Source organism: Oryzias latipes, chromosome 17 (assembly GCF_053564925.1).
Source record: "Oryzias latipes strain Hd-rR chromosome 17, Olatipes_Hd-rR_3.1".
NCBI lineage: Eukaryota > Metazoa > Chordata > Actinopteri > Beloniformes > Adrianichthyidae > Oryzias > Oryzias latipes.
In genome coordinates this window covers 29374308-29395629 of record NC_136253.1, presented here as the reverse complement: position 1 = coordinate 29395629, position 21322 = coordinate 29374308, and the positions used below count along the sequence as shown (strand labels likewise).

The 21322-nt window shown below is 36.9% G+C and overlaps 3 protein-coding genes across 5 annotated transcripts; 1 reads left to right on the top strand and 2 right to left on the bottom strand.

The window, feature by feature from the left end:
* The first annotated feature begins 1274 nt into the window (after positions 1–1274).
* bokb (BCL2 family apoptosis regulator BOK b) lies at positions 1275–8334 on the top strand. Of its 2 annotated transcripts, none has more exons than XM_011486847.4 (5): positions 1275–1553; positions 1854–2197; positions 2514–2642; positions 4812–4975; positions 7627–8334. In XM_011486847.4, exons 2-5 carry the CDS (start codon positions 1975–1977, stop codon positions 7750–7752), a joined length of 642 nt encoding a protein of 213 aa, XP_011485149.1. In that variant the 5' UTR covers positions 1275–1553; positions 1854–1974; the 3' UTR covers positions 7753–8334. The 2 variants fall into 2 exon arrangements, with proteins under 2 accessions (XP_011485149.1, XP_011485151.1); XM_011486849.4 differs by having other exon boundaries at positions 1367–1553; positions 1878–2197.
* Positions 8335–9345: 1011 nt separating this feature from the next.
* On the bottom strand, positions 9346–14526 carry thap4 (THAP domain containing 4). The gene is made up of 5 exons (XM_011486844.4): positions 14381–14526; positions 10513–10672; positions 10334–10443; positions 9986–10089; positions 9346–9886 (listed from the first exon to the last, which is right to left on the bottom strand). The coding sequence occupies exons 1-5, from the start codon at positions 14403–14405 to the stop codon at positions 9770–9772; spliced, it is 516 nt and encodes a 171-aa protein (XP_011485146.1). The 5' UTR covers positions 14406–14526; the 3' UTR covers positions 9346–9769.
* A 67-nt stretch (positions 14527–14593) lies between these two features.
* Positions 14594–18924, bottom strand: agxtb (alanine--glyoxylate and serine--pyruvate aminotransferase b). Of its 2 annotated transcripts, none has more exons than XR_910460.3 (11): positions 18577–18924; positions 18201–18393; positions 18002–18066; positions 16662–16762; positions 16516–16586; positions 16350–16434; positions 16168–16266; positions 16018–16087; positions 15607–15707; positions 15327–15455; positions 14594–14953 (listed from the first exon to the last, which is right to left on the bottom strand). XR_910460.3 is itself a non-coding variant. In XM_004079251.4 (11 exons), exons 1-11 carry the CDS (start codon positions 18853–18855, stop codon positions 14846–14848), a joined length of 1296 nt encoding a protein of 431 aa, XP_004079299.1. In that variant the 5' UTR covers positions 18856–18924; the 3' UTR covers positions 14594–14845. The 2 variants fall into 2 exon arrangements, 1 of the variants encoding a protein (XP_004079299.1); XM_004079251.4 differs by having other exon boundaries at positions 15612–15707.
* Between the last annotated feature and the right edge of the window lie 2398 nt (positions 18925–21322).

Sequence of the window (21322 nt, the reverse complement as noted above, 5' to 3'; positions counted from 1 at the left end):
CAGGAATGTGAAACATTTAGGTAGCAGCCTCCCAAGATGGAAAAAAACAAGAGAATGTTCTTGAATAACACGGCAAGGGTGACTTTTATTGTTTTATTAAGCAAAAAAGCTATTCTGTGGAAATATTGAGGCTTTTTAATCAATTGGTGAATTAAAAAAGCAAAGCCTATTCATGAATTGGATGGTTTCAGGTCATTATTAACAAAACAATAGCAAGTCCACAAGCAGCAATTCTCTTTACATAACTTCTTTTTTTTGGATAAGGTCTTCTTCTGTCCTACGTAAACAAAATATGGCCTTCATTTGAAAAAGTAAATAAAACAAAAAACTTGAAATCATTAATTTTTAAAAATCCAAACTGGTGTGAAGTCTATATTTTAAGTTAAATTAACCAAATTGATTTACAATATAAAGTAAACTAAGCTTTAAAACTTTAATTTAAGCTAAATATCTTTGACTGTGATGCAAATTTGCTGTTAAAACTCTTGACTTTTGTAGCCTGCAGGATGTTTTTAAGCTTGTCCTTTTTAGACACAGTTACATATAATTTTCTTTAATGCATGCCATCAAATATAAAGAGTTTCTGTAAAAAAAATTCCTTCTTTTTCAATTTTGTATTTATTATTTACTGTATTATTGTATTATTTACTTCCCCAACTTGAAAGGTCCACAGGTCAGTTGAGGTCAACTGGAGACTTTTTAATCTGCTGTAAAAGTGAGAAACAGCGACATCTAGCTGTTTTTCAATCTCAGAGTTTTCTACTTAGTTTTAAAGCTTTTTAAATTACCAGTAATCTAAGATTTTAATTGAATGACAGAGTGTATACTTCAACATTATAATCATATGAACAAACAAACAAATAACCAAACAAGTACACTTCGGAATACCTCATAATTATTTAAGTTTACGCATTTAACTTGACAAAAATCCCCCATATACGAAACAAAAGGTTTATTTTTTTTATTTTTAAATCACAGAGCAGATCTGTATTTACATACTTTTATTATTATTATTGCTTGACTATAAAACCAGCGTCATTTCAATCCCGCATGAAGCAGATTTCCTTTAGCCTGTTAAAGACCTCTTATCTGTGACATAAATGCGCGTGAAGCGTGACAACAGACAATCCGCGCTTACTTGTGAATGAGAATGCAGGTTCGGTTGATTCGTCAATCTCTTGCCGCGCGGGTGTCAGTTTGAGCCACTTGGACAGGACAGGCGGGAACCACACCGCCCCTCTGGGATGCCTTCGGCTGCAAAACTAACATACCTTGTGGCGCAACAAGGGAAGTTAGAACAGGTAGGCGTCCTCCTGCTGACTCGCTCGCTTCAAAGGGTCGCTGCTGTTCCGGGAGCTATTGGACCTTTTAGGTCCGAACCAGAACTTCCTTTAAAGATTGTTTGATTTGCCCAAACCAGGCAGAGGAATTTGCAAACATTTTTATCGGTTGTTTTTTTGGACAAGAACTGCTGGGAGTTTTCTTTTCCACCCATGGATCAATAAGGATGAAGTTTATTTTGGTGCCATCTGGAAGGAGCAGCAATGCAGATGGTGAGAGGGAATTTTCTTTTTGGTCTTTTTTATTTAAAAAATAAATAAATATATCAGATGAACATGAGCAGCATTTCCCATTTTAGCATGTGCTTGTTGCATAATCCAATCTAACTTGACCATCAATGACTCAACAATAACGCCTCCATCACTTTCTTATGTAAGTTTCTGGTCAGTTTTAGATACACCCACATTTGCTATGAATACGGACCAATATTGTGGATAAATATTACTAATCTGATTACATATGTGACTGAAGATCAATGTGCTGAAAGCTACCCAGTCATGTTGTCCTTACAGGTGCCGTTTGACCCTCATCACTAGACTTGGCTGATCCCAGAGGAAAAAGAGGACGCTCTTGATTACACAGCTGATCCCTGAGAGGTCAGACTCCCTGACCCACATCCCCAGCAGGGAGGACATGGATGTTCTGAGGCGTTCCTCTGTTTTTGCGGCTGAGGTCCTGGATGTGTTTGAGCGATCGCTGTCTGAGAAGGAGCTGGTGACCCAGTCGAAAGCGTTGTGCAGAGACTACATCCTGTCCAGACTCCACCAAAATGGGATGGGGTGGTCCAAAGCCGAAATTAATTTCTCTCCCTCCAATGCGGCACTCTCCGAGGTGACTATGGTTCTTCTGTGTCTAGGTAAGATGCAATACATAAAGTTAATATTCACTGAAATGTTTAGAGTCCTGTCAATGTAAATCAGGAATGTTGCTCTGTTTTCATTTATTTTAGGGGGATGGCAAATTATAGCAGGAAGACTTAATTAATCATGTCAAATTTTCAAACTTTTTTGAATTGGATTTAGACACAAAAACTGTTGGAAATCACTTTTGGAAAAAGGAATAAACTGAATCAGTCAGTTTTATTTATTTTATCTTCTTTATGTCTCATTTTCACACAACTCTTGCTAATAGACTGTCCCCATCTTTTGTCTCTGCCGATTTCCTGTTCCTAGGAGACGAGCTGGAGTGCATACAGCCTGGTCTGTACAGGAACGTAGCACGGCAGCTCAACATTTCTGTTGCCATGGAGAACGTGGTTTCAGATGCCTTCCTTGGTGTGGCAACAGAAATTTTCTCAGCAGGTACAGCAAAGGAGATGCGGTCACCTTGGAAATGTTGGGGATCGTAAGCACACAATTGAAGAAGCCAAAAGAGATCAGACAGAACATGAAAATTTAAGGCTTTTGCGGTTTTCATCTGGTCAGATTGGCTCTTTGGGTGAGTGGGTTGAAATCAGATGCTGTTTTCTACCTTGAAACTTCCAATAAAACTCAGTCGAAAATAATTTGAAGTTAAAAAAGAAAAGAAAAAACTCACACCAAAGTAACTTTCTACCATTTATTTTAAGATCTTCAACAAGCAACTTTGTCAGGAAACAATCCCACAAAGGCTCATTTTCTGCATCCAAATTTGGGTAGTGATTCAATAAAATATAATGTTAATTAAAAAGAAAATTGCTCTGAGAGTCTTACATAAGGCTGCATGAGCAGTAAGTGAATTAGCTGGTTATCTAAGCATCAATTGGAAACATGGAGACACTAACTAGGCATGTTCTGCTTCTGTTTAAGCCCCTTTAAGCTTTGTTCCTCTCTTTGACGGCTTCAGTTCAGAATTAAACAAAGAGTTATCAACTAACCTTAATATTTCCACTTTTTATGCCAATCGTTCTGTTAATCCCAAGTTAAGAATCCCCTTTCATGAATTTATTTAAATAATAGCATCCTCAGTATAAAACTGGAGTGTAAATGTTGGACGAATCTTTGCCATGTTAGAACCACCTTAAATGAAAAATCCTAAAGGTCATTTTTATAGTTTTTATAGTTACAATTTTCTGGACATTTGTCTTCAGTTTACTATAAAAAGCTGTAACATTTTGAAGTAAACCATAAAAGTGACTGCAGAACCCTTCAGGGAGAGATGAGAGTCTGCAGCATGATGAAGAACATTTGGATTGTTGCCTGGAAAACCGACTGGCCTAATGTCTTTTTTTTTTTTTTTTTAAACTTGTGCTCTGGCCCGATGTTCCTCTGATGTGACATCACAAGACTGTAATTTTTAGAAACGGCGTGGGATTCCTTCTGAAAAACAACAAACTTGTGAACCCACGTCTGCTCCAGCCTTGTTGGATGGAGGGATATAAATAGAACAAGTCAAATCTTTTTGTCTGTCTGGACTTTAAAGTCGTTTCTTGTGAAAAGAAATAACATCCGATAAATCCATCATTATAATCTGCGTGACTGGTTTCTTTGTTTTTTTTTTTTTTCCTCCTTCCTCCCACTCCTGTTCACCCCCCCCCCATGTCTTTATCCCTGGCAATCTCATCTCTATTCTTGGACTGCTTCTCAGTAGAGAGTTAGCCTTGACATACGCTGACAGTTTCCATGGGTTATCTCGTTTAAGCTCACCCGCAGCTCCAGAGGCATTCATGACGAAGCAAGCCAGGCTAAGGGAGGTCATTCAGTCCTCCACCATAACACTTAAACCTGTTAGAATTGTCCCTGGTATTCTGGAAAGAATACCTAGAATTAGTCATGTGCCTTTAATCTCATCCAATGAAAGTCTTTATGTCCCTGTCTTGATGGTAAAAAGACCCAGTTTGGACTTGTCTTTCCAGCTACATCGATCCACATGCTTTTGAACTTAAAGCGGCCCCTTTCAGTACCCCCCGGGGACTTTGCGGCTTGTCCTCAATCATGAGGGTTGTTGTAAAAACCTCTTATCAGTGAAGTTAACACAGATGCTGTGGTTTGTCGACTTCAATGGGCCGTTTATTTCAGTTCAAGGTCCAATCACTGGCCCTCATGGGTCACATTAGGTTAAAAATGAGACCGAAACTTCGCCAGAATTTTTTTTTTTTCACTTTTAAAAATGTTTCAGTTTTTTCAGCCAAAACCCAACAGACAGACTCCATTTCAGTTTGAGCTGTTGAAGCTTAAACTTATCAGTAACCCTTGTGCTATCCTAGGCACTTTAACGTTGGGAGTGGGGTCATCTAGACCCACTAGACAGTGCTCTGAACCTTTTTTCTTCAATGATTTGTGATCTTCACTGGTGTCCATGGATTACATTAAATCTTTCCACCTTCATCCACCTTTGTCATGGTAGGAATAACACATCAAAGTAAGGGTGGGGTCATCTAAGATAGCACAAGGGTCAACTCAGCACCACATGGAGTTTTTGCAGTGAAAGGAACAAAAGGGTTTCTGCAGATATACTAAAACCTTTCCCCCTATTTTTTAAATTTTCTTTAGGTATAACATGGGGCAAGGTGGTGTCCATGTATGCAGTAGCTGGAGCCCTGGCTGTGGATTGTGTCAGACAAGGTTACCTCACCACCGTGCACATCTTGGTGGACAGCCTTGGGCAGTTTGTTCGCAAATTCCTGGTTCACTGGTTAAAAAGGAGAGGAGGATGGGTGAGAGATCTTCTCTATAAAGGAATTTTTTTAACATGTGCCACAACTTATTTTTGATTTTGTTTTATTTCATTTTATTTTAAATAAATAGAAACAATTCTATATAATTTCTGCCAGATGGTATTCTAAAGATAGAACCACACTCATTTTATTGTGCTGCATTCGGTGTTGAATATCAGAATTAAGTGGGTAAACTTTGAACAAGATATCACAAAATGTGGTTCTTTTAGTGGTTACTATTCAAACCACTTACTATTCAGAGTTCAAAGCCCCTTCACAATTAAAAGCAAGGTTTAAATTTGTAGGTGAAGGCGGATGCAGAAGCTCTCTTAGCTGAGCATAAAGAGCTCCGTGCCTCTAACACTGAAGCAAAAGAAAAGTGCAAACATTTTGTTTTAGGTTTAATAACCCAGGAGGACTATCTGCATTTTCTTTTGTTTTATAAAACCCAGGTTAACATGCACACATTTGTACATAAACCTAAAATGTGTTTTTCACCTATTAAAGAATAGGATAAAGTTGTGTTGAAGGATTTTGATTTTTTTAAGTAAGTGTTTAAACAGCATCTACTGTTGGAGTTTGCTGGGATTTAAGAAAGAAATAGTGATTATTAAATTGAAAAATTATTATGCAAAATATTACTGAATGTAGAGTATCTTTCTCAACATTTCCAACAGTTTGTTTCGGTAATGGACACAAATGTTTGCCTGATGATGTTTTTTTTGATGTTTTGTGTTTTTGGGAGTTTTTTTTTTTACTAAACATCCAAATTTTATTTAATCATATTGTGCCTGCACATTTGCATGCAAATTAACTTAATCAGGACATCTACAGCTCCTAATGTAATTCAAGTTAAACTACCAAAAATGGAAGCATGATGCTTTAATAAAAATATATCACATCAATTTATAGACCTTAATTCTTTATTTGTGAAATTCTTTTCTTTTAGCTGAATGTTGTTTTCCCAACAGTGTCCACAGTACTTTTTATAAAGGTTTTAAACACCTTTATTTAAAAATATGTAGATTTTTACAGAAAAACTCAAGAGCTAGTGGCTCACTTCAGTAAAAGAAAAACAGCTAGAAAAATACACAGTATTTCAAATAAATATATTTTATAGGTCAAGATTGCTATAAAAATAGCAACAGTAACTGTTCATGTGAAACATTTTTTAACAAGTTCATATACATTTTTACTATTTAATTCAATTCATCAGGAGATTTGATTCATTTTTGACAGTACAGAGTATAGTTTACTGATCCCAAGAAGCTCAGGAATGTCAAGCCTGGAAAAAGGGATTCGATTTCAATGGCATTTATAATCTGATATTAAAGATTCAATTGGAAGTAATGTGGTCAGAAAGCAAATCTTGTTTCCAAAGATGACAGATATGATAGGTGCTCTCAATGGTTTTTAGTTATTTATTGTATTGCCTCACCATGGTCCTAAACAAGTGACACCATTTTAAAGTCGCTTATGTCCTTGTTTTTAAAAAAACATAAAAAGTGCTCAAAAGAGAAATCTTTGCAATATCACTGATGTATTCTCCATAAATATAACATGCTGGAAAATGATCAGTTGTTTTTGCCTGCTTGTCTCGTTTTTCAGGTTTTAAATGAGCTTGCTCCCCCACCTCTAATGAATTTAATATACTGAAAAACAGACGCAGACATTCGCAGCAGAGCTTTAACGAGAGGAGACTGTGACACACTACAAAGACGCAGGAGCAAATTCAGTGAAATTGTGGTCTACAGTATCAGAGGCACGACATCTTGGAAAACACTACCCATTCATATCAGAAACTGTGAAAACTATGCAAGATTTAAAACTGTTCTAAATAATTGGTTAAAAAGTAAATCGATCATGTTCTCATACCTAAAATATACTTTTTCCACCAATACATCGACTCTTCACTGACCAAAGGAGCGCATTCGGTCTCTGCCATGCTCCACAGAAAGACTCAGGAAGTCCTTTGCACCGAGTGCAATTAGACTGTTCAATACCGCTGGGAGGGGAGGGGGCATGAGGAGGAGTCACTAAACGGGCATCTACTTTTTTTTATTTTACCACTTTTATGCTTTTATTTACTTTTATTCTGTTTTTATTGCTCTCATATTTTTATTCTTTTTATTCTGTTTTTAGTGAGTGTGACTATATTTTTTTGACTATTTATTACTCAACTACTTTTTAAATTTCAATTGAATGTTTGTGTATTTGAGTAGCAATGGATGGATATGCAAGTTCTCTCGGGATTGGTTGGGCATATTTATGTTGTAGCCCTGCTAATGCATTGTCCCAACTTGAATTGATAACTACAATAAAATGAATTTGATCAATATTTCAGGTGTAATATTATATTCTGGGATTAAAGAGGTCATCGTGGTTCATAACTGTTTGTAACTTAGTTGGAAAAACAGCCTTAAAAACTGATTTAGTGTTTTTGTTTTTTAACTATGTTTGATTTTTTTTTAAGATAAACTAATTGACTTAATATTTTGATAGAAGATTGTTTAAGAGATTTTGTAAATGCTTATGGCAACAAATCCTAAAACCTTTACCTTTGAGGTGTTCAAAATGGAAAACCCAGTGAAAAGCTTCCCCACAGTAAGAACTAAGTGGTGAAAAAGTTGTCTGTGCTTCCTGTTTGACAGGCTGAGATCACCAAATGCGTGGTGAAGAAGGAGCTCACCTCAGAGCAGCCCTGGTTGTCCTCCATCATGGAGTCTGTCAAGTACGCTCTCACTACGCTGTACGTCTACGTCATGAAGGAAACGTGAACAGCTGGCCAATATGATGAGCTGAAAACCTCAGACTTGTCATGAAAAGCTGGAGCGCAGATGGTCGCCGTGGTCAATGAGGTTTGATCTGCAGCTGCTTTCTGTCCGTTGCTACCTGGTTACCGACAAACATTTCCTGAGCAGTCTGCTTGTTGTCTGTCTCTGTGCCACTTTAGCATGAGAGTGATTTCCCTTCAACCAAAGAGTAATCACCACAATGTTAACGGGCATAAATGCTATCTTTTGTGACACTCCACTTCTTTGATGGTTTCCTCCCAGTACTTAAGGTACGGCAAAGAACAGGCTTCCCATTGTGCCCAGTAATGGACCGAATGCAAGGAGAATTGAATGGTACACATTGAATGTGAATATATTTTTTTTACACTGATGATTGTTTTTAATTTGTACATAGTCTATTTATGATTTTAGCTCCTTTTATTTTTGTGACTAACAAATAAAATTGTAACCAGAAGAGGATGGCCACACATCGACACACCAGGATGGTTTTGTATCATGAATGCCTCTTAGTATTCATGTGTGTAATTTTTTTTATATCCTCATTAAACTTGACCGTATCCTTGACAGTGTGAGTGCAATTCTTTTTTAATCCAACCCACAATATATATATATTGTCATATTTTAAGAATTTGATAATTGTGCTTGATCTTAAAGGTTAAAGGAAAAAGTAAGCAGAAAAATGACAGCAACTAGTTAAAAAATTGATATTTCTTATCTTATTTATAAAATTAAAATGATCAAATGGTAAAAATGTTCACATTTAGGTTTGCTGATGAAAGCTGCATCACTGCAGAAGCCAATAGGTCTGGTAAAGAGCAGTTAGGCAGGCATCCATACATGGACCAGCTGTTTTCATATTTTCTCAAAATAACATGCAGGATTTTGTAGCTTTGTTAAATGTTTAAATGCACTTAAAATGTGCAGATTGTTTTTTTCCTGCCTGTGTTTGCATGTAAGCAGCCCATGGTGTTGTCAGACATACATGTAACTCTGGGGAATCCATCATGCTGCTCCTCATCCACGCATGAAGAAAACTTAAGGACATTTTAAGAAGTCAAGAGAGAGACGGTAAATAGTTTTAACAGGAATTTTGGTTCAAATATAGCCAACCCAAAATTATCTGATGCTATAAATAGTTTTAGCAGCTTCAAACCAGGAATCATTTAGAATTTTGTATTGTTTTTCAACACAAAACAGTCTGGAATGATAAAAAAAATCAATGCTATAAACCAGATATGATTCATATTGTGTTTTATTGTGAGATAATCTGATTCCCACCCATAAATAGAGCTGGGTTATCATTGATCCGATCTCTACACTTAAAAAATGTTTTTTCTCTTGACCTATCCCTTAAATATAAAACAGCTGCTTTATAAACAGGATTTAAAAAAAGATTTAGTTTAAGTCAAAACTGAGGCATTTCTATAAAATTTTAGATGACTTCTCATTTTCTATCTAATTTCTTCTCAATGTTTTAAAGAACACAGAAAGTCCTGGTAAGACGCTTTCCGTAGACCAACAATGCTGTTAGATTAAAAAAAACATGCTTGTGTGTAATTTAATTCAACCAGTACATTCACTTGAAGAGATTTATTAAATCAGTTATAAAATTAACAAAAATAAAAACAAAATGAACAAATTATTAAACATGTTCAGCAACTCACAAATAACATTTTATGTTTTTTTTCCTTGCAAATATGTTTAAAAAAATACCCTTTTCATACACTAAGTCATGAAATAAAACAGAAACCACTTTAAGAGGAAACAGTAAAGATGAAACATATTAAAACTTGAACAAAAATGTTTTACCCTGAAAAAAAAAACAGTGCAATCTCTTTTTCCACAAGCTACTCAGAGAAAAATATGACAATCCGAGGTATATAATGTCATTGTTAATATAGTTATGTTGCAGCTACTTTCCTTATCCGAGTACTTTTAAGGAGCTCATCTTTTCTAGACTCAAGATAACATTGAAAGAGAAGTGCAACTGCTTGTTGGTTCAGGAAGAGCGACGGTAGGTGATGTGCAAGTGTTGAGCCAGTGGCTGGTTGTCTGTTGCCATGGAAACTGTCTGCTCCAGCCTCCCATCTGATTGCAGCTTGAAGACACGACAAATCTAAAAAAAAAAAAAAAGGAACAACACATTTTATAATTGTGATGCAGCGATTAGCTAACCTTTTCCTTTTTGTAAATAAGTGCAGAAGACCACATGTACCTGCAGCACATGTGGCTCTTTGGCGAAGGAGATTCTGGCAACGCTCTTGCTCTGGAGGTTCAACTGCTGCCCTGTGAGCTCTCCCTCCTCGATCTCTACCAAACCTGCGCAAGAAAAGTTACCCAGAGCACGACAAAGACGTGCAAGATCAAGTTTTCAAAGTTCAATAACAACATTTGAAAATGGTCTGTTCTTCCATATTTGCTGTGGCCTCATCTTTTGACTAAACTGAACCAAACAGAGGCAGTACATAAATATCATCATGCTTTCTTTTCTGACAAAATACTGCAATATCCAGATTTTTGATCAACAATAGAAACTCTTGATGGCCGGCAGCAGGAGATCTACCTGAGTTCTGTGCAATGATGAAAGCCACTTTGTTGGTGCCGGGCTGCATTCGAATAAAACCACATTCTCTGTGAAGGGGCTTGTTTGATTCTGCATTAAAGGCGTTGAACCTGAAAACAAAATCAGAGAGCAATCAGCTGTAGGAAATGTGGAATTTGAGTTAAATTGCAGTAGCCTACATGAAATTGATGACTGGCTGCCCCACGTGGCTGAAATGCAGCTTCTCAGTGTATCGGAAGGGTTTGATGGATGAAAAGGTGCCTTCTCCGGGTTCATCGCTCTCCCAGGAGCCCAGCAGCCACTCCAGAGAGCGAACAGCTGGGTTCAGCTCTGCTGAGGCTGGAATCATACAAGTACTTCATGAATTTGAAAGCCGTTTTGAACCAAGACAAACACAACCAGGACCCGGAGAAGTTGAGTGGTTTCAACCGAAGCCTTTCCGAATTTGAATCCTTGAATGAACAAAACTTTATTTCTATAGACCTTTCCAACCCCATCAGGGTGCTAAAGTGCTTTACAAAAAAGGGAGAAATTAAATATTATATAATAATACTTTATTAAAATGAATAAAAGAAAATAAGATGCCACCAACTACAGAGTATTAAAATCAATTTTTAAAAAGTACATTTTTAGTTTCATTTACAGACCCACTAAATAAAATGTTGTTTTTGGTGTATTTAACATGTCCTTTTGTCCCTTTTCTCATGATGGAGGACATATATAAAGAAAATTAAGATTAAAATGGCATTTCTGGGTGTGAGGGGCAGTAAGCTAGTGGCAGAGCGTGGAAACAGATGGATGTCAGGAACACCACCGGTCCTGTCCACAGCTCAGAAAGGAACTTCTAATGAACTAAAGCCGCTCTGCAGAAACTGTTTGCTCTAAAAAATTACACAGTTTTTTTTAAAATGTTGCCTAGAAACGGCATAATCATAATAATAATAAAAAAAAAATTAAATAGATCAAAATATGATCGGAGTGGGAATTTAAAGCTGTTTAGGGGTGATATCATGCAAAGAAAAAGTCGGTCATCCAAGTGTTTCTGCCGTGAACCGAGCCCCTGATGCAGATACAGGCATGAAAACCTTAAAACTCTAGGGGTGGAGTTAAACAGTTACATATCTCCTTTAAGTAAACTGGGGCAAGACAATGAAGAGCTTTCAAAACAAGCAGTAAACATTTAAACTGAGCTCTAAGATGGACAGAGGGCCAGTGAGCACCGCAGTGATGCTCGTCTGGATGTTCCGGTTAAGTCGTGCTGCTGCATTCTGCACTAAGTGGAGGCGGTGAAGTGATCGCTGAGTGACACCAAAGCACAGAGTTACAATGATCGATTTGAATGGTAATCAGGGCGCGGATCGCTGTTTTGAGATCACTGTGGCTCAGGGAAGGTTAACTTTGGCTAAAAGGCGCAAGTGGTAGAAGCTCAATCAGTTAATGTTTTTGTCAATCTGTTCATTTAAGAAGAGATAGTCAGGATTTTAACAGAAGTACAGTCAGCTGTGGAGGTGTCACCAAAAACAACACTCTTGCTTTCTCTCTGCTTTACATCGTCAGCCCACTCAGAATTTTGTGAGCTCTTTTTTCCCCTACACTGAGGGGTAGATATATCTGCAGATATCTTCATAAGAATGAAAACATGCCAATTTTACACAAAATTCACCTAAGAAATGTCATCACCCGCTTTCATGGACAGCGTGTTTTCCTTTAGCATTGAATATGAAAGGCCCTGTTGGATTACTGTTCATGTTTGTCTGCAGTCTAACCACATCTCCTGAGCCTCAAACTTCTCTTTTTGATCACAAAGCAGTTTAGGCTGATGCTTGCATAGTCTGTTCTGCTGAACGCCCCTTCTAGTGTATCCATCACACGCGTGTTGAAGCTAATCCAGAGCTATGGGTCTTTTGCATGTGCCAACAAGTCTCAGTAAAAATCGAACGAGCACCAAGATATGAATCAAGGACCTGCATGGTTTTCAAAAAGCATTCACAGATATACCAGATGCCACTGGCATAAAAAAAAATAGAAAGAAAAGAAAAACTAACAAAAACTAATGTCCAAAACTAGGGATGGGAGTAGGAGCCCCATGAAGCTTCCTCAGGGTTCATGTAGTTGTGCTGGAAAAATAAATCAACCATTTGGGGCTTTGAAACAACACAGAACAGCGACATCTGGTGGTGGACTGGACGTAGATCATCTGCTCCATATCCTTGTAACACTTCAACGTGGAAATAATAATGAAAAAGCGTAAAACACAATGTGTGACCATTTCTGTGAGAAGTGCTTTGACACTGCAAAACATACATCACAAGAAGAGAATAAACGAAGGGTAAAACTGTATAATGCTGGTTTAGAACTCATGATCTTTGGATGCAAATGCCATCAAGTTAGTCATTGAGCCATCTGTGAGATGATTTTGTATCATCGCCATGATATATTTATGATTACCAAAATGGGGAGGATTGAAGGTTTGGTTTATTGATTATGGGGTTTCAACATAATGGATGCACAGGAGGTGTCGCATCATGGAGGTTGCATTATCATGAAGACCAATTCATGCGTGCAAATCAATCACTGCACCTAAAAACTGAAAGGAAAGGATCTAAAGGATTCCTTTTTAAAATGGCAGACATACCTATCTATGTATTGCCTTAAATAGGAGAAACGAAGTTGAAATGATCCCAATATTTTTTTTAACCAGGAGCCATGGTAAAGTGCAATGAACTGATATTGATTCCAATTCAGGGTAAACAACAGAACTAGTGGGGAAACGTAGTTTGGGATTCATTTGTATTGAGAACCGCACGCCCAAGTGTTCAAAAACAATTGACATCTGAAGTCTGGTTTGACTAAACAATGCATTCGGGGCTTCATACGTCATGAACCACCTGATCTGCACTAGTTGACACACGCCCTGAAACATTGTGCCAAACCACTCTGCTTTAAAAAGGTGAAACAAGAGCTGAAGTGTCCGTGTCAAAAGGGTCATCCCTAACCAAACCCCTAATCTTCATCATTCTGATAAATTTGTGTCACAGTCATATGTTCTAGTCACTGCAAGATCCTTAAACCTTTTGTGCCATTAAGCACCACAATAACAATACACCAGTCATTGGTTTCCAAAAGTCTTGTTAACTGGGCTTTATTTAAAAACTATTATATTTAAATAAAATTCAAAGAGCAGACTTTAGGAGGGGAAAATGCTGCAGCAAGGGACAGTTGAAAAATATATATAAAGCAACACTTTATAAGAAAAAAAAGTATTTTTTGAGTATGGTGCTAGATACCCCGAAGAGATTAATGAAAAAAGATGAAAAAAATTAGAACATTTGAGTTTAAGAGCAAGAGAAAACATGTACAAGGAGTTCAAGATCTAGAAATCTAACCAAACTGTAATGAATACCTATCTCCACAAGGGGGCAGTAGCGTGTCAGACTATTTTTGCGAACAAGATTTTTAAAGGAAGTGATCGTCGTTACTGCAGTTATATATTTACATCTAATTGGAGTTTCAATTATTATTAAAAACAAATCCACAAGAAAAAAAAGTCAGCCATGTTACAGTCTGACAATCTGGCATAATAAGGGACAACAGAAGAGCCCTTTTTGATCGATGATATGTATTAAATTACTTTCTTTAACCAATAAAAACAAAATAAAAGATTTATACTTAGGTTTTTTTTACGATTAATTAGTTAGGCAACGAAAATTACTTAAAAATTAAAGATTTGGTGTTGTCGTGTTCGAGGTACATTGAATGCAACTCAAGGTCAAAAACCAGAAACACCATGGACTGCTTTCATTCATTGATGACAACAAATCTAAACTCTTGCGACAAAGCTCACATATTAGTAATGTTTTGTACTAAGGACAAATAAACATCGTTCATATTTAATTTAACAAAAAACGGTGAGATAGTGAATTAGAGATGTACAAAACACGTAATAATGAAGTTAGTTTACAGCTGCACTTGTTTCGCGGTTGTAGACTATGACATTAACAATATTATGCTATTTTATCAAACATTGAAGACAAAAAATAAACATACCATTAGGTTCAAAAGGACACGCCATTCATGAATTCTGTTACGAGACTTGACTGCACGATTCAATGTAGTCAGCGACTATGAGGCAAGCAAAAACTAACAACTTCCGCTGTTCTTCATCGCTGAGCATTGTGGGTAATGCAGTGTGCTTTTCAGGATAGTTACCTAAAACAGATTGAACTTTCCCTGTTTCCACACATTGAAGGGAGACAAATATTTGATAAAATAATGTCTTTATTGACATTGTAAGTGCACTCAGCATGAGTCATATGACAATATCAATACTTTTATTTTTAAAACTACAACTACTTTACCAATTTATACAATAGGACTAATCTAAAATCCTTGTGGAGAAAACCACAAAAAATTATATATTTTTTCACATTATATCATCTGTCTTCCACGAGGAGACACTTGTTGTTTAATTGATGGATGGACATACAGTCAGCACTCTGGGAATGTGAGCTTTTAAGCCTTGCTCTTTTTGCAGTTCTTCAGAGCATCTGCCAGGGCATGAAGTGCTTTGTCAGCATTAGTCTTTTCACAGTTGTATCCCATTAATCCGATCCTCATCACCTAATGCAAAGAGAGGTGGAAAAGGCAGGCACAAAGCAATGTCTGCAGTGACTCAGCAAGATGAATCAGGAAACCGTTATGCTTGATGAACCTGCTTTCGCTGTAAAATCTGCCTTTAGACCAGATTGGTAATTTCACTTTAACATAAATCTCAGAAGCCATGATACAGTTTAGTAATATTAATATCTGTATTTGCTAAAGAATGTAAAATTAGGAAATACACTGAAATGTAGTCCATAATAAATAGCTTGATTGATGGGGAACTGAAATAAATTTTAACCTGAAGTAGAATTTTGAAGCCATCAATCATGGGAATATTGGTCAGATGTAAAACCTAAGCAGGCAAAACTCTGCTTGATCACCTCTAACTTACCATGCCGATAGAAGGCCCCAGTCCTCCTGTCATTTCCATCTGGTGGTGTTTCATTATGTAGCCCAGCATCTCCCTCCAGTCGTAACCTTCAGGGATTGCTATCGTGGTAACGGAGGGAAGCCTCAAATCCTGCAGAAAGGACACATTTAGCACACACAGAGAAGAAAAAAATAAACATCACTTTTAAAAACTAGCTGGTTGAACTCATCTTTTCGTGTCATTTTTTTTTTTTTTATCAATAATAGTTTTATGAGGCACAAACACTTGAAAAACTATCTACCTCACCCTATCAGGGATAAAAAGCTTGAGACCAAGATCCTCCAGCCCTTTGTACAGGTAGGCTGCTACCTCTTTGTGTTTCCTCCAAGACTCTTCCAACCCCTAGATAAAGACAAAGGCTCCGTCAGTAATCCAAATGATTAGAGACAACAATGATTTGATGCATTTAGAAACCCTTTAAATAACTCACAAGTGACAAAGAGGAAATTATGACAATGTTTACTTGTTCTGCGACTAAAAGTTTTTTTTATTTTATATTTTATTTTAGGAATTAACAGGCTTTATTTTTTGTCTTAATTGCAAATACTATAAGAATTATACTATAATAATACTATAAGAGAGAACATGATATAGAAAGTTTTTTTTCCTCAGCTATTTGGCAAAGAGGTAAAGTTGTGGAATATCTATTTACCTTTTCGGCGAGAATCGCTAAACTTTCCCTCAGGGCGAAAAATCCAGACACCGGCCCAGTATGATGATATCTAAAAAAAAAACAGAGCAAAACTGTTCCGTTTTTATCTTGTATATTTAGTGACGTTGCGTGGCTTTGGTTTAAACATACGCTCTGACTGTATTTCCATCGCAGCCCCAGTAGTTGGACAGATGTGTCATGTCAAAGAGGTAGGATATTGGTTTTGTTTTTCTGTTAAACATCTTGTAGCTGTCAAGAAATCAAATATTATCAGTCTTTAGGGAAATTTGAACACATATAGAAGGCAAAGTGCAGAAATAAGCAGTTCTTACCATGCTCTGTCATTAAAAGAGATGGGTGCTGTGCCAGGAGGTGCATTTAGTGCCTTCTGAGAACCAGTGTACAGGATGTCAATTTCTTAGAAAAGAAGTAAAAGCTTAAATATCATGCAAGGGAGGTTGAATTTCATTTTTTCTTCAATGTATACTATTGCATTACTTTGTTTGTCCATAAAAATTGGTGCTGCTCCAAGTGATGCAACTGTGTCGACCAGGAAGAGGCAGTTATTTCTGTTGGAGATGAAACAGCGAGCAGTGAGTAATAAGAAGTATTTATGGTTGAAACATGTTTGTCAGGAGCCGTACTTTCTACAGATGTCTCCAATGCCATCTACTGGGTGACAGAGGCCAGCAGAGGACTCTCCATGTGTGAGGAAAAACAAGACAGGCTTGTGTTTCTCAATAGCCTTGAGAGGAACAGAAAAAGACCAGTTACTTGCTTCATGCCATGATTTAGGAAATAAATTAAACTTTATAATTGTAAAACAGGTAGACTAAATATACATGAAACAAAAATAAACACAATAAAATCATCAGATTAAAAGCACAGTTATATTTTGGGCCAAAGCAGGGGTGGGCAAACAATGTCCCGGGGGTCATATGCAGCAGGTTCACCTATTCAATCTGACACGCCAAACTGGAATAAATTATTTTAATAATCCTCATTAATGTTTTATTTTCTGCGTAATTCTGGAGTCTCCTCCATAGATTTTGGACTACAAAAAATCGACCTTTTTCTAGAAGCAGAAAGTTACATTGCACTCATGTGGTGTTGGTAGATTTGTCTTTTTTTCTCAGTCGGACAGTCACTTTTCCGATCATGAAAACACCACATGAACGCAGCATTTCTCTAAATTTGCGTTTTCTCCGAGTGACATCAATCCTTTGGTGTAATTGACTCTATAATGAGAACAAAACCCCCAAACAGCAACTTTTTGGAAAGACTTTACCTCTTTTGTTCGATGTAAAATTTATAAAAAATTTGATTTGGTATACAAGGATATATTATTTGTTTTTTATTAAGTTAATAATTCACTAATAAGGGAATACTATTTAATTAACCTTTTATTAATACTAGCCAAATTCCATATTCATAAATGCAAATTTTCTGAAAAAAAGCCCTTATTCAAACTTTTTATGATTACGTTAAGCCAATATATCAGAACAATAAAATATTCTTCCAACCCCAAAGCTATAAGAACCTTTGACACCCTGGAATTTTTTAAATGTACAGGATAGCAACTTACTGCTTTTACTGCTCTTTTTTATAATCTTTTATTTTTTTCTCCTTTGCTCTTTATGTTCCCCTGGCACATTTTTTTTACTCTTTTTAATTTGTGTAATTAAAAACTGACTTGATTTTGTATCCTGTACATCTTCAATAAAGTTTTGAAAAAAAATAGTGAGAACAAAAGCCACAGCTTCAAAATAAAACTCAAAATTTCTGTTTTAATATTAATTTACAATCAAAATTAAAGTATGTTTTCGTCCAGATTCCATGTTATTTTCTCTCTGATGAGGTGGATTACCAAAACACTCTGCATCTGCTCCCGGTTTGGCTTTTCCATCAAATTTTAGAACCCTGTGTGGCCCACGGCACGAGTGAAAAAGTTTGCCCACCCCTGGGCTAAAGGAATATTACTAACTTGTTCAATTTCTTCCTTGGTATAATATCCTCCAGGCGCTTTCACTATTGTGTGTACATTAGCACCTACAGACAAAAAAAGAAAAAAAGAAAATGAACTTGGCTAGATGTTTTATTTCTTAAACTAATCGGTAGAGAAAATAAAACAACACAACAAACAAATTGAGTGTTTGCTAAAATCATGTTCTACATACACTTACCCATCCGTTCAGCAATTTCCGCCACTCGCTCTCCCCAGATACCGTTGACCGCCACCAGGACACTCTCTCCAGGCTCCACCACGTTGAACACCGCACACTCCATGGCAGCGTGGCCGGAGCCACTCATTGCTATCGTCATGTTATTTTCCGTCTGGAATGCGTACTGGATCCCCTTCTTGATGTCGTTCATGATCTGTAGCCAGATGGAAAAAAAACACTCAAGTTTTTAGTCTCAGGGGACAGCAGTGATGCGTAAATTACGCACAACACTTTTCTATGGTCGATGATTACTTTTCAGCACTTTAATAACTTTTTTCCAAATCATCAAGTGTTATTTTACAAACCATGAAAACAAATCTAGATGTCAGGGTTTTACCTCATACATTTCTGGATGCAGGTGACCAATAATTGGCCTGGAACCCGAGGCCAAAACTCGTGGAGGAACATTTGAGGGTCCCGGTCCGAACAGATAACGCATGGGAACTTCAAGCGGCCGGAGCATGCACGCTGGCGGCGGGATGGTGACCGAGGACATGGAGCGGTGATCCATGCGCTGCATTACAGATGCGCTCTTCCCGACCAGCGGGCTGTCCAGAGCCGCTGCAGCCTGCTGAGCGAGCAGCACGCTCCTGCTGAACAAAGCCCGTTGCATCATGGTGTCCTAGGCCAGAGGGTCCTTCAAAGGTCTCTGGTCTCTCAGAGAAACTGAGCCTGCCAGTGAGTTTGAGTGCACATTTAAAATAAGCAGGTCTTTGACCTGGTGGGCAAGGCCTGTGCGTCAATTGACGCAAGAAGGAGCAGCAGATCAAACTGTTGTAATAGAAATAGGGTCCCTTTCCCTTCTGTTTTCTTTTTTCCAAGTTACTTTCAGACAAATACAATTTGCACTTTTTCTCCAATATTGGAAGGATTCCTTTATAATGATTACCTCTGAAGAAGAAAAAAACTTATACAAGAATGAATATTAAAAATAATTAGATCTTATTTATTGTTATATGTTTATGTTTTTCATTTTTCAATAGTAAAAAAACATTTCTTTAAGTTATACCATAACAACATCTGTCACTAGCCCACAGTGTTTCTCTGCCCAAGGTTAAAGAGCATTTGATTCAGTTTGGTTCAAGAATGACTGGTTTCTGTGACACATTTGTGGTTTACTTGACTCTTGAACTGGGTGAAACAGTAAAAGCCTGCTCGACTTGGCAGCTCAGAACCGGCTGACGTTGGTTTGTTTTAGCTGGTTTGTTGATCTAATGTGTCCCTTCAGTCAGAGGGGGTTGGAAAGAGGAGTCTCCTTTTTCTGAGCCAATCTGCGCTTGCAGAGCAAGAACAGGGGCAGGCAAAAGCACAGGCACACCAATTTCAATTCATATCAAGATGTAAACACGCCAAAGCTGCTCTTATCTGTGGAACACGTAAAATCAATTTATGCTCCTTTTGAAACTAAAATGAAAAATGCTTTGTGTTGCATTTTGAAAAATCCTTGCTGGTGAAATTCCCAGAAGTGTCTCAAAATTCTCTAAAAAATTCATGTTCAAATGCCTTTAAAAAGTGTTTTAGACTTGTTAAAAATTTAACAGTCAACCAACAGTTCCAAACTTTAAACCGTCCAGGTAAATCATGAAACATTGCCTCTCAAGTTAAATATTAAAGTGGATCAAAGAGTGATCAGCTTTCATAAACATTCTCACAATCCTAAATAAAAGTTTATCTAGAAGGATAAGTCTCAGTTGAAGTATTTGTGTCAGAATAAGGTCAGCAGGTGTTCCTCTGAATGTGGCTGGGTAAATAATTACACCCGTGTTAGTGAGATTTGAAGCGTTTTTGCCTTTTTTCACTGCCATTCTGCACTGAGCACTCCTAATCGGTCATGCAGAGGAAAAATGGGCCAAGAAGGAAGGTCCACTGAGTTTTGGTTGTCATAAACCACAGTTAGATGTAGTTAAAAAGCTTAAACAGAAGAAATGCTCATTTGGATTAAGATAATCACAGTGTTCTTGCAAAAGCACACATTTCTTTACTCATTTGCACTAAAAATGTTTAAATTCACTCTAAATACGTAGTTCATTTATGATTTATTTCTAGTTTAGGTTTGTTTCTCTATCACTGTAGTCAAATTTTAATACAGAAACTATTACCTGAAAGTACATTTTTTTAAAGTAACTTTTTGTGTTTCAGATATGTTCACATAAAAAATCTGCAGTAAATAAAATACATTTAAAGTTTTACATTAAAGAAAAACTCTCAACTAAACCACCTAAGCTTTTTAGGATAATTTCTTTTGCATTAAAATTGGTTTTCTAACACTTTAACCTTTAACAAACAGAAATGCGGCCACAGCCGTAACACTAAATATTTGAATGAAAAATATTGCTTCTGTATTTTGAAGCAATGGCAAAAAATACATTGCTGATTTAATGCCTTGTTTGAAATGCATACAGTATGTTCCTTAACTGCATGTTTACAAAAAAGCATAATAACAAAGTTTTTCATTTGAATTGCACGTCTTCACTGTCATCTTTGGTGCTATTTTATATAAAGAAGCTTTTTGAGTTCAAATTCAAATTTATTCATTCATAGGGCACCTTAAAATGATCCCAGTCAAACAAGGCGGCATTGGCTATGAAAGGAGCTGTTGGGTTGGAATGATGTATGATCATCTGTGTGGATACAATAAAATTCATTCATTCAGTCATCTTCATCTGTTTATTCCCTTTCGGGGTCATGGGGCTGCCGGAACCTATCCTGACCACTTGTGGGCGAAGGCAGGGGGCACCCTGGACAGGTCGCCATGTCTGTCGCAGGATACAATTAAATATTTTTCTTTTTCATTTGAGCTATAACAAGACACTATTTGTGTGTGTTCTTCTGTGATTAAAGAAGCCAAAATGTTCAGGTGTACTCAAAAAAGTATAACAGCATGTACGGAAATGAATACAGAAAACAGATGGAGGCTGGTAAAGATTAAAAAAATCGGACTCAAGTACTATAGCGCAAGTTCAAATAATGTTACTCAAGTAAGTAAAAAGTAGGACTCCAAATATTTTATTCCTTTTAGAGGAGGATAGTGACTGAAAAAATGCTCAGGTATTGAGTAATAATTTGAGAATTTCTAATGTATA